The sequence below is a fragment of the Colossoma macropomum genome, unplaced genomic scaffold (assembly GCF_904425465.1).
Source record: "Colossoma macropomum unplaced genomic scaffold, Colossoma_macropomum, whole genome shotgun sequence".
NCBI lineage: Eukaryota > Metazoa > Chordata > Actinopteri > Characiformes > Serrasalmidae > Colossoma > Colossoma macropomum.
Window position 1 is genome coordinate 37,209,965 of NW_023494799.1, and position 13,029 is coordinate 37,222,993.

At 40.5% G+C, this 13,029-nt stretch overlaps 1 protein-coding gene across 1 annotated transcript in view; it reads right to left on the minus strand.

The window, feature by feature from the left end:
* Nucleotides 1-13,029, minus strand: part of LOC118818669 (trichohyalin) — a 315,469-nt gene that overhangs the window by 13,620 nt on the left and 288,820 nt on the right. Inside the window, exons 34-38 of the mRNA XM_036585957.1 lie at nucleotides 11,860-12,027; nucleotides 10,869-11,015; nucleotides 4,260-4,427; nucleotides 2,510-2,682; nucleotides 666-740 (exon numbers count right to left, since the gene is read on the minus strand). Of these exons, the coding sequence (XP_036441850.1) occupies nucleotides 666-740; nucleotides 2,510-2,682; nucleotides 4,260-4,427; nucleotides 10,869-11,015; nucleotides 11,860-12,027 (731 nt within the window). The remainder of the gene's footprint in view (nucleotides 1-665; nucleotides 741-2,509; nucleotides 2,683-4,259; nucleotides 4,428-10,868; nucleotides 11,016-11,859; nucleotides 12,028-13,029) is intronic.

The window sequence follows — 13,029 nt, forward strand, 5'->3', positions numbered from 1 at the left end:
AAAAAGCTTGATCCTGTTTCTGAACTCCTTTTTTTTTAATAAAATGTCCCTCAAATTTCAGTTTGGGATGGCAAAAAATGCCCAATCCTAAACTAATTTTCATTATTTTGTTGACAAAATGTTCTCATGTTTGCTGGAACATGCAGATGCTTTGATTCACCTAAACATCCCCAGAAACTCATCTGGAGTGTCTAAGGTTGGTCACAACTAGAGGTGGAATGACCTGATCCCAGGTATTAGTATTGGTCCAATATTAGTATAAAATCATAACAGTTTGAGCACAATAGCCTTCTTTTAGATGTTCATATTAAGTGAAGTGCTTCAATTAAAATGAGCTCACTTTGAAGCACAGTGGTTTTTGAAGAAGAAATATCGGACCGGTATCAGTATCAGCCGATACTCAACGATTCAATATCAGTATCGGCAAAGAAAAATGGTACTGTGCCACCTCTACTCACAACACAGTGAACAAAAAAGACTGTAGAGTTGGTAGAGGCTCATTTGCACACTGCAGCCTCCTGTGACACTGCATTGAAAAGGCCAATATCACGCTAACAATTCACAAACACTACAATGTAAAGTAAGCTTTGATACACTGTGCTGCCCTAATATTCACACACTCATACACAGAGTAGGTCTCCGATGAAAGTATTCCCAGTGCTTACTCTTTTTCAGCTGTGAGATGGATAATCTTCTTGCTCTGGTCTTTGATTTTGAGTCCAAGCTTCTCATTAGTCTGCCTGGTAGGGGAAGCAGAGTGCATCTGTTACAGAGCAGTGTGTCATGCAGGCAGGCTGTAGCCCCCAGTACCCTGGCAACATATTAGGGGCAACAGAAAGTAGAAAAATATTCAGATATTTGAGTGACAACAACACATTAGAAGAACAGGCAGTGATGGCAGCGGTTCAGGTTCAGAAATAACTATGTGTGCAGCAGCTGTGTAAATCTCACCACAGTTGATTCGCATCAAATTTAACTATTTTATTACACGGGAATGGAGTACAAAAATAAAATAATAAGTAATGATAAATAATAGTTTTGAATAGCATTTGAAATGGAGAATATTTTTTGGTGGAAAATATAACGTTATGTTTGGTTATAAATAAGGCCAGAGTAATATTAAAATACTTAATACTGCTACTGATTTTAGGAGCTAAAAATTTAAATAACTAGTAATATTGGCCGACACATTTTTAATATTTTTATTTTAATTTTGTACTTTACTGGCAGGTATGATTGTCAGTTCAACCATTACACTTCTTCAAACTCACAGTCTCACATAATATAAATACTATATTAAAACACAAATAAGCACTGGGGGTGGGGCTAGCCACATTTGTTTGGTGTTTTATTTTCTGTCAATTATCTCTTATTTTTCTCATTTGTCTACAGTTTTTCTCATAGAAGAGGCTTTTTGGTTATAACGTTATTTTCTTACTGAAGGTAGGCAGGATACATTCTACAAGTGTTTGTTACTCTTTCCATGGTAGTGTTTTGTGTTCAATTTCACCGTTTCGGCCTGCATCAGGTGAAGCAGGCAGTGCCTCATATTAGGTACCAAGTAGCACAACTATTTAAGGTTTCAGTCTATCATCAGTAGACTGAGTTCAAATCCTTGCAAAACTGCAAACAAAGTCTGTTATTATCAGCACATAATTTTTGCAAATACCAATAAGACTGTGTTTCAGCAATATCAGCAATATTACTGGCCAACTAGTATACTAGTTAGACTCTAGGTAATATCTATTCTAACCCTACATTCACACCGGCAGAGACTTTTCGCCTCTTGTCACCCAGATCGCACATCGCTCATCACCTGTGGGCGTTTCTGAACTCTGAACCATGGTTTCACTGACACCAAGCACAAATCAGATCCATTCCCACTAGAAATAAAAATCCTGGTGAGAAATCGCCTGTGTGCTTATTTTTTTTTAATCCCTGTGTCCGTGGAGTCAGCGTGCGAGGAAAACAGTATTTGGTCTTTGCGATTACTGTCTATTTGCGGCGAAAGCACTGCCGCCATTATTCCACCTGTAGTAGGAACAATTATCTAGGATCCAAAAAAGAAGCGTCTCGTTTCACAGTGGCGGAGATAAAGCGTGTACTACGCTGCTCAATGCTAAATTGGTAATCGCCACACCGCTTCGATTCTTATTTGCATGAAGTTAAACTCAGCTAAACTCTGTTGTGTCGCTGACTCCGCCCACTTTGTGTTGCCAACATTTGCGCTGCCTCCTGTCGCCGGAAATCGCCAGCACTCATTGAAAATGAATGACCTAAGGCCACTTTGCCGCATTGCGTCGCTGCCGGCGTGAATGCAGGATCACATAAAAAAAAAATTGCACTTGAATCGTCACCTGCAGATGCCTTTTTATAGCCCTAATGTGTAGGTGCAAGGGGTTCCCTGCCTCACTCACAGAACACACATGAAACAGAATAAGTGATGTGAAAATCATAAGGTCTATCTGTACACCACAGGACAATTTTCACACTGGATATGTGATCTTACTTTTGCTCCTTCACCCACTGGTTCACATTGGTCACCACCAACTCGCTCTCTCGGTGCAGGCGGGAGCTGTCACAGCGAGCGTCACCCAAAGCCTGCCTCAGCACCTCCACCTCAGCCACAGCTGCACTATATTGCTGCTCTATGGAGTCCATTTGTGAGTGTAAGGCCTCCACCTGCAGAGAGACAGAGTGGTAAATATGACAGGAGGAGAAAAGTCCGTTTGAAACCATGTCATTTGGCTGAAATACTCCAGCTGGGTGAGCACAATGTGTGTGTGTGTGTGTGTGTGTGTGTGTGTGTGTGTGTGTGTGTGTTTGTATTATGGCTGCACAATATGTAAAAATATGAACACAGCAAATATACTGCCAGGTACTACGATATACCTTGCAATGTACTGAAAATACATTGGTTTTGCCTAAATAATTTGCTTTTGTTATATGAATATCAGAACATCCACAAAAACACAAATCTGGAACAGTGATTTGTAATAATGCTCATGTATACAGTAAAAAACATACTGTGCAAAAGTCTGAGACCACCCTTCACTTGTTTAATTTCCAGTCAAAACAGTCACTAAGTAGAAGCTTTTCAATTTATCAGGAGATATTTAAGAGGAAAGTAGGTATAAGATAATCCACTTGCAATGGAAAATATATGGAAAAACAGGAGTCTCCAAAACTGGAGTTCAAAAAATAATTAAAAAATATATGGAAATTGGGGCTCCTAACAGCTGTGCAAGACCTGGAGGACCACCAAAACGGTCACCATCAGATTCACAGCACTTAAAGCTTTTATCTTTGAGAGAGAAGGAAATAAAGCTGCTTCAGATCTGAGAAAATCCACAGATGTTTCTGTCCATCCTTCCACTGCGACAAGTCAGCTCAGCATGGGTCTGAAATTATGATGCTGAGAAGCCTCACTGTGAAAAGCAAACCGACAAAAAAAGAATATTTGCGCGAGAACAACATAACTGGACTGCAGAAGTCCAGAGAGGCCATGAGGTAGTTATACATTTTTGGATTGTTATTTTGAGATAACAAGTTAATTATCTTGAATTATCTAAAATTGTTATCTTGAAATAAGTTACTTGTCTTATGTCGAGGTAACAAAAGTTATCTTGAGATAAGTTAATTATCTTGTGATCTCAAGATAAAGTTGCTATATTTAGTTATTTATCTTGTTATCTCAGGATAACAACATTGTTACTTTGAAATAACCAGTTACTGATCTTGTTATCTCAGGATAACAATCCAGAAAATTATAGCAGCGGCACATGGCCTCTATGGTACGGAGCCCTGCTGGTGACATCCTGCGTAAATAAAATAAAAATGCTTGGCCACGCCTTATTAACACGTGGGAACGAGATCCTAATGCGTGGCCACGACTTAGTAAGGTGTGGGAATGAGATGATTAAGTTGTGGCCATGAATTATTAAGGCATGGGAACAAGATCATGGCTTACTAAGTCGTGGCCATGCATTAGGATCTCGTTCCCACGCTTTACTAAGTCATGGCCACGACTTAATTATCAAAGGATGGAATTTACTAAACACTGAAAAATATATTATATTTAGTTCTTAGTTTAGAGGTGTTTGAGTAATTTTCTCTTAAGTATTTGTCTTTTGTCCTGTTGCTGAAAATGCGTAACTTGTTGGCTGTAACTTTTGTAAGTAGTGACAAAGGCCAATATCATGAAGTTTAACAATGTATTGTGCAGCCCTACTATGCATGCATGTGTGTGTATGGATGACCTGAGCTACTTTCGAGTGGTAGTTCTCTCTGAGGGAGGCGATCTCCACCCTCAGTACCAAGACCTCCTCATCTCTGCACTGCAGAGAGGCTAGCTGCTGCTGACCCCAGAGCTGAGAACGGGCCAGCTGGGAGCTCAGCTCTGCCAGGCGTCCCTCAAAGGTTCGAGCCTGGAGGACGACAAATAAAAAGGTAAGCAAGACTACAACCAGTTTCACACCGTATCATGGGTAGAAAATGTTATATTAATATAAGACCATTAAGCGTTTTAAAGGGCCCATATAGTGGACAACTACAACCCCAATTCCAAAAAAGTTGGGACACTGTGTGAACTGTAAATAAACGTAAATAAAAACAGAGTGCAATTGAACTGTGCGCTGATAACAAGCTGGATGGTCCCTCTCCTCGAGTCTGCAAGACACGGCGTCCGTTGTTTTCAAAAATTTCAAATTTTGATTCATCTGACCACAGAACAGTTTTCCATTTTGCCTCAGTCCATTTTAAATGAGCATTGGCCCAGAGACTTTGTCTTTGACTTTGCCTTTGTGGATTGCATGGTGAACTGTGTTCACAGACAGTGATTTCTGGAAGTGTCCTGAGCCCATGCAGTGACCTCCAGTACAGAATCATGCCTGTTTTTAATGCAGTGCCGCCTGAATCTCTGAATCTTTTGATGATATTATGTCCTGTAGATGGTGGGATATCCAAAGTTTTTGCAATTTTACGTTGAGGAGCATTTTTCTGAAATTGTTCCACAATGTTTAGATGCAGTTTTTCAAAGACTGGTGAACCTCTGCCCATCTTTGCTTCTGAGAGACTCTGCCTCTCAAAAAAGCTGTTTGTATACTCAGTCATGTGAGTTAGTTAAAAATGGGCTCCTCCAGCTGTCTCACTTTCAACATCTCACATGTGTTCTTTTTTGTATTGTGAATAAAATATGGGTCTATGAGATTTGCAAATCATTGCATTCTGTTTTTATTTACATTTATTTACATTTTACACAGCATCCCAACTGTTTTTGGAATTGGGGTTGTAAATTTTCCTCACTTTTTCAATTAAAAGAGCTGTAATGTGTAAACATTGTCAAAGCATATCGCTCACTAATAGACTACATGGTCCATAAATGGAAGCTGCAAAAATCATGTGAAATCATTTTTTTTTGATGTCACAAAACTAATTCCTTTATATTTATGCATTTTATTAGCAATTTAGCTCCACTCCACGTTGTAGTTATAAAGAATGCTTCAAGGTCGACTGCATTTGAAATAAGGCACAATAGCAGCAAATCAAATGAAAAGAGAGTTCATTTACATATATCAGTCTTAAAGACACTGTAACAAGCACAGCCTGTTTAATTACAAGGGATAGAGAGAGGATGGAAATGGGGACAAAAGAATAAATTATGACTGCTTTTAGTAAACAAAACAACCTAAACGTTATAAACGGACTTCAGAAAAAACAGGACAAGTCTTACTTAAGTTATGTTGTGTGATGGGGTTGTAACGAAACACATTATTTCTATAGCACATTACATACCTTATTATCATGAAAGAAACTGTTATTTTAGAGGGCTGAATTACGTGAGACTAAGCTATACTTCTTATGCTATATCCACAGAACCTGTTTCTTTACCTTTTTTGTTCTATATAATATATAATTGTTATATATAATACCATCTGTCAGTTACTGTGATATTTTTAACTGATCACAATTACATTTAATTAGGAACTGAACAATACATCTACATCATCTTACTCTCATCTTATGTTAAAGATGACTTTTATATAACTGTGTGTCTGTGCTGCTTTAAATGAAAAGAGAGAGATAATAGAGTCATAGTTAGTCAGGTGTGCCTGTGTGAGAGAGAGTGAGCGTGGGAGAACATTGAGAATGTCTCACATCACCACAATGACCTTTACACGAGCCTTGAGCACATTTAATGCAGAGGAGAGCCAATAAAGGTAATGAAAAAAGCAAAGGCAATTAAAGTGGTGAGAGACAGAGTGCGCGCGAGAGAGAGAGAGACAGTAGAGCGAGCAGGTTAGGAGATAGAAGTGCAGACAAACAGACAAAAACACACAAAAGCCCTGTACATGCACACAAATATAAGACCATCACAAACCTGCTTCACATAGGCCTTAGAGAGCACTGTGCATGTCAGAGAACTTCCAGTCAAAACAGCTACGCACCAAACAGGCATACATCTACAAGGTGGACTGACAAGGTAGGAGTGTCTAATAGAGTGGACAGTGAGTGGACACAGTGTTTAAAAACTCCAGCAGCACTGCTGTGTCTGATCCACTCGTAGAAGCACAACACAGACCACCACGTCAGTGTTACTGCAGTGCTGAGAATGATCCACCACCCAAATACTACCTCCTCTGTGAGGGTCCATGGGGGTCCTGACCACTGAAGAACAGGGTAAAAGGGGGCTAACAAAGTATGCAGAGAAACAGATGGACTACAGTCTGTAACTGTAGAACTACAAAGTGAACCTATATAGTAAGTGGAGCTGATAAAATCTTACCAGTAGTCTTGAATTCAGTTTTTCAAAGAAAACTGCAGGGAGATTTTTCCACACCTCCAAACTTAAGTCTTACAAGCTGGTTGCATTTTCTGCTTCATACAATCCAATTGATCCCAAACACACACAGCAAGGTTGAGGTCTGGACTCTGGGGTGGACAGTCCATTGTTCTGAGAACACCAGCAGACTTTATTTTGTCGATGTTCTTTTCTCAGTAATGCTGTCTTGACATCCACACATCCTTTCAGACCCACAGTGCTGTAGATTTGTTCAATCCAATACTGATATCGCAGGAGGCTGCAACATGCAAATGAGGTCTTTACCGCACTGTGCAAAAGTCAGAGACCACCTTTTAATTTGTTGAATATCCAATCAAAATAGCCATTAAGAACGGCCATTTCAGCATTTAATGTGCCTTTACCTTTATTACAGCTTCAATTCTTTTCAGGAGACTTGCTTTCAGGTTTTCAAAGATACCTGCAGGGATATTTTTCCACATGTCTGAAGTTCAGTCTTAGAAGTTGGTTGCATTTTTGCTTCTCACAATCCAAGTTCAATGATATTGAGGTCTGGACTCTGGGGTGGCCAGGCCATTTTCTATGAACACCAGCAGCTTCTTTCTTTGATAAGCATGTCTTGATCTCAACAGTATACTAACTCCACGGGTTTCAGTGTTCTTTATCTCCTTTTCTCAGTAAGGGCTTCTTGCCAGCTACACATCCTTTCAGAACCCGGTGTCAAGTTGTTATCGCACAGTAGAAGGATGGACAGAAACACCCGTGGATTTTTTTCTGATCTGAAGTGAGAGTGAAGCTTGATTTTCTCCTCTCTCTCAAAGAGTTAAGTACTCCAGTTCCTCCCTCCTGTAGTGGGTAACACCTCTGCCTTCTATGCACTGGGGCTCAATCCCTCACGTGGGCAAGCACCCTACACTATACCAATAAGAGTCCTTGGGCAAGACTGCGAACACTACCTTGCCTACCAGTGTAAAATGATCAAATTGTAAGTGGCTTTGGATAAGAGCGTCTATATATCTTTTGAAAAATGAATAACTTGTACTTTTTCACTGGTAACTAAATACGACTAGTCTGACTTTTGCACAGTTGTGTATGACATACACCTCAAAAAGAAAAGTGCCATGCAACAACACAGAAAAACACAAATGCCCCCCCCCCTCCTCTCTTCATGCTGGTCCACCCTGATTCCCCCTGCTTGCTGCATTCCACACAACCAGTCGGGAATCATTACCGGCCTTGCTGTGATACAGCTGCAGCAAGAGCAATTATTTTTAAAAGACAGAACCGAAAACAGACAACTGACACACGGCACAGTGCACACAAACCCAGGAATAATCATTAATCCTGCAGTCGGGGAGGAGAGAACAGACTGTGGATGGCTGGGAAGGGGTTGTGGGGGGTGAGGCTATTTACACTTCATTTTTTTAGCCTGGAGAGTTTTCTGACCACAGTGAGACAAGCCCGCTTTTCCTAAACCAACAGAAGGGGGACAGTGCTCACTAGCGTTCAGCGCTGACAGGGGGATGATGTGGAGTCTGAGAAAGAGAGAAAGGGCTGCACTGACTACCACTGTCACACTCCAATCAGTGTACTTCATCACACACTTACGCTGAATGTCCAGCAACAGCTGGGAAGACTGAATGTACTGTAAATCATTTCATTCAATTTAGTTTTAGTTATTAGTGCTATTAATAACAGGTATTTAAGGAGTAAGCCTATGGAGACAGTAGCAGAAAAACTCCATGAGAGTCACATTAAGGTCGTGTGGCCACGAATTGGATACGTATCCAATCTAGGACCACATATAAAGTGGCTCAGGTCGGATTTGAAAAGATCAGATTTGTGTGTTCTTAAGGCCTGAGAACATCAGATCTGAGTCACATTAGGGCAAAAAATCTGATCTGCGCCACTTCAACCTGGTAATGTGAACGTAGCCTTAGTCGTTCAGCTTTAATGCGCGACACTATTTTCATTAGTCATTTTCATTATGCAGTCAAGGATTTCAAATGTTATAAAGAGCATGTTTAAAACTTTAGCTTGCTAGCATAAGCTAACTAGGTGTGATCCATTGATGAGCTGCTGCACAGTCATTTTTCATTTCTGTGTAGTGCAACTCAGTGTTTTACTTGAGATCAGGGCTGGACTGGGAACTAAAATCAGCCCTGGATTTTTGTACTATACCAGCCCACAAGAACCACCATGACCCCCATCCCTCCACCACCACAACCCCCAAAAACTGGTTTCACAGTTACAGTGAGTGGGTGCATATTTACTGAACAACAATAAACACAGTTTTTCTCTTTAAAACGCAAAAGCATCAACAAGATAAAGATGCTGCAGCTTAGCCAAGAACTGGAGTGACAGCAAGCGAGCTGGATAGTTAATTAGCCAAGGTGTGATAGTACATTAATGCTAAGGTAGCCACCTGTAGTCTTAGTGTACAAGTAGGTCCCTGTGGTTCTTCGCTCTGATATCCAATCAAATCACAGACTTTCATTTCTTCATTTATTTGCATGTTGTTTAAGTAAGTTTTGTTTATAATCACGCACTCCTCCATTCCCTTACGCTTTTTGGAGGTTTTCTCCATCTCTCTTTAGCTAACCTAACACTTTAATTTTTCCAGCTGTTACCATTATGTTTTGTTCTGGGGGCGGCGCCATTTCTGTGATTGACACATGCCATTTGTCCCCGGTGGTCTCCGCTCATTTTATGTAGGACTACATTAGACACCATCAAGTATTTCTCTGTTTTTCAAACATCCACACATAGCAGCCCACCGGGAATTGTCCAGGTCCTCCAAGTGGTCAGTTTATCCCTGCTTGAGACAACACTAGAAGTACGATACAGACAACGTGCCCAGAAAAGCTTATTCTAATGAAACTGATTATGAATATTACTAATGTTATATGGTAAATTTTGCCCACCCCAGTGTTAGGAATGAGAACATGGTGGGTACGGGGCTCAGTGCAGGGTAAAGGCTGTTACACACAGAATACGGCACAATAAAAAATACAAAAAAATGCAAAATATTTGGACGCAGTTTTTTTCGCAGACTGATTTTTAAAATTTAGTTTGCTCTTTTTTTTGTTCAAATAACAAAACTGAACAAACAGGCAAAAAGTCTTAAAGTTACAAAAATCTTTTGCTCCTCACAAAAACCCGTGACAGTGCGGAGGCTACCTTCCATTTTAGAGAAGCGAAAGGAGAGTGGAGAGTTTCACCTGGTCCCTCGGGAGCTGAAACTTTATGAGTGCTTTCACACTCAGCTCGGATCTCTGTGACGTGTGAGCTGCTTTTGGAGATGCATCACCATGTGACAAAGCAGTAGACAAATGAATTCTTTTGACGTCTGTCAAAAAATTTGAGTTGCCGGAACACGGCTAATCAGTCATCTTGGTGGTTGCCATGTCAACGGCTGTGGCAGCAGCGTGAAAGCGCAAAAATTGTACAGACGGTGAATAAAATTATGTCTCATTTTCGCCGTCTGAAAAATCATGTTTGGTGTGCAAGATATCATCAGTTATACACCTGCTCTAATGAATGTTTTGACCTCTAAATAAATTGCAGAAATAAATCACACTTGGTGTGTAAAGGCCTTAAGGCAGGTGAACAACATCCAGGATCAGATACTCTCAAAATAGACACGGAGAAATTTAGATATGGGACGCTCTGAGAACATGCACACACAGTAGTATGCAAAGCTTGTTTCCCACATCCTCAGAGAACAAACTTAAATATGGCATTTTCTATTTATTTGCTCAGTTTAACATATAGGAAACATCAAATATAAAATGTGTCCTAACTTTTGCACAGGTCACACTTTATGTTCAATTTCTTTCCAATATATTAGATCCAGTAAATAAACAGTAATTGTGAATTTAAATGTGGGGAAGTGTGTCCTCTTTACAGGACGTGTACTTATGTCCACTTACAAAATCAACTAAACGAAATTTGCCTGTTTCTATTCTATAAATCTATTTTGGACATTATTCATTTGGTCAGTGTACAACTATTTCTCTGTAAAACGTGTTGGATGCTTTGTGAGTGAGTGGTGGCTGAGTAATCTCACCTCATCTTGAGAGAGTCGGCTCTCGCTGTGCAGTTTCTGCAGCTCTGTGGTCAGCTCGGTAATCCTCTCTTGAAGTGCTGTCCTCTCTTCCGTCTGCTGGAGCAGGCGCTGCTGCAGGCGCGGCACTTCCCAACTGCGCTCGGTCAGCTACAGACACAGACGTCACGCAAAAAAGTCCGTGATGAATGTTAATGTGGCCTTTGCTGAGGTCAGCTCCAGTTTTAGGTCCCTTGCGCCCTGCTAGGCATAGACGCACACATGCACTGCAGGCAAACAGCACAGACCCAGTCATGGTTTCGAATTACAGCCCTTTGCACATTTGTAATGACTTAAAGGCCACAAATCACGGAAAAACCAAATTTTTCTTACTTTTTTTTTAAAACAAAAGATCAATGTTTTTTGTAAACAGTGTTAAAATACTATTCACCCTCATTCATTCCAAATATATAAACAGCCTGTTTTGAATTCATTATGCTTTTGGATGTCACAAACATCAATCTATTTACATATAACTGCCCAATCAATCTGCATAATCAATCAAGTTGAAGTGATAAGCTAACAATTATGCGCATTGAAATGTCATCGTAAGACTGGCAACCTCACCAAAATACCCCCACAGTCTACAGTTTGTGCATCATTTCAACCCACAGAACCCAGTAGCTTTAGCTTGCTTATAGCATACGTGTAGCATTATTCATATTTCGACTGAGGCATTCAAAGGAAAAATGTGAACTGGAATATTCTGAAATATTTTTGTTTACCAAAAGATTCTGTCTACTTTTTGAACAAGGTACAAAGAAGGGCACTCGTGAAGGGATCAGCCAATTAGAATAGAATAAAAACACGGAGAAAATGGTAATGTAAAAATAAGTTGTGTCTGTTTTCTGTACTTCAAAGCAGACAAGTGATATAAGTGCACTTCAAAGTAACAAATAAATGACAAAAATGCAGAATAAGAGCCTTTTAATACAATAAAGCTCAGGATCCTGACCTCTTGGCTGAGTTTCTGTACGTGAGTGTCTCTGCTCTCCAGCTCTCTCCTGCACTGCTGCAGCTCCTCCTGCCTGCCTGCCTCTCCCTCCTGCAGCCTGAGGGTGGCGCTCTGCAGCTCAGATACGCGCTCCTGCAGACTGCTCACCAGCCGCTCCTGCTCACTCAGCTGCGCGCAGAAATCAAGACAGACAGCTGACAATCACAAACGGCATATCAGCATCCTCCATCATGTGTAACAGCAGAGGCATCAAAGCGCTAGATAAAGTTGACAAGAGCAGAAAGATGGAAGCCACTGTTGGCAGATTAGCCCAGCTGGGTGAGCAGATGAGAGATAGATTCCTTTATGCATGGCAGATATTAAACTGGGATTAAGGAGATTAACTTCCAGCTGTAATTGAGCGAGAAACTTTTCATCAGATCTATTAAACTTTTTCGAGATATGGAATGTGTTTAGATTTAATTTTCAAACAGCTGAACAGTTCATAGATTGCTGTGCTTCATGCTGAAAACCCCCTCAGCATAAAGACGAAAAAAAATATTCCATTTCTTCATGATTTGTGCAGGTCTGGGTCACATTTAGCTAAATCGTTCCATGGGAGGTTTGGAAATAATTACTATGTTTTGAAGCACAAATTCAGGGGAAACTAATTGATTTTGGAGAGAACTGCTTGAGGGGGTACACTGGAAGGGTAACAAAGTGGAACTGCTGAATCCCTGCAAAGCAAACTGATAAGAAGCTGACGCCACTGTGAATGCAAAGCGCTAATCCCCAAGGTACATCTGATTACCTTACAAAACCTTAGAAATATTATTTTTAATAGTGCTTCTTCAACACTGTGTAAACTCACCACCCGCTTTATTGGAAACACCTGTGCTTTCACTCACTGGCCACTTTATGAAGTCCAGCTGCCTTACACGTCCACTATATAGGCATTCAGTTACAGACCGCAGCCCGTCCAGTTTCTAGTCACTGACAGTTATGTGGTTAGAAACTGACCACTGATGAAGGGCTAACACAAACTGTGCATGAACAGGTTGGCTCTAACTGTACAAGGGCTTGTCTCTTGGCTCAGTTTAACCTGAGCAAGTTTAAGCTTTATAAACTTAATAAACGCAAAAAAAGTGTTCAACTCATTTTAACAGCTTTTTCTGTTAACGCAGGTTTATA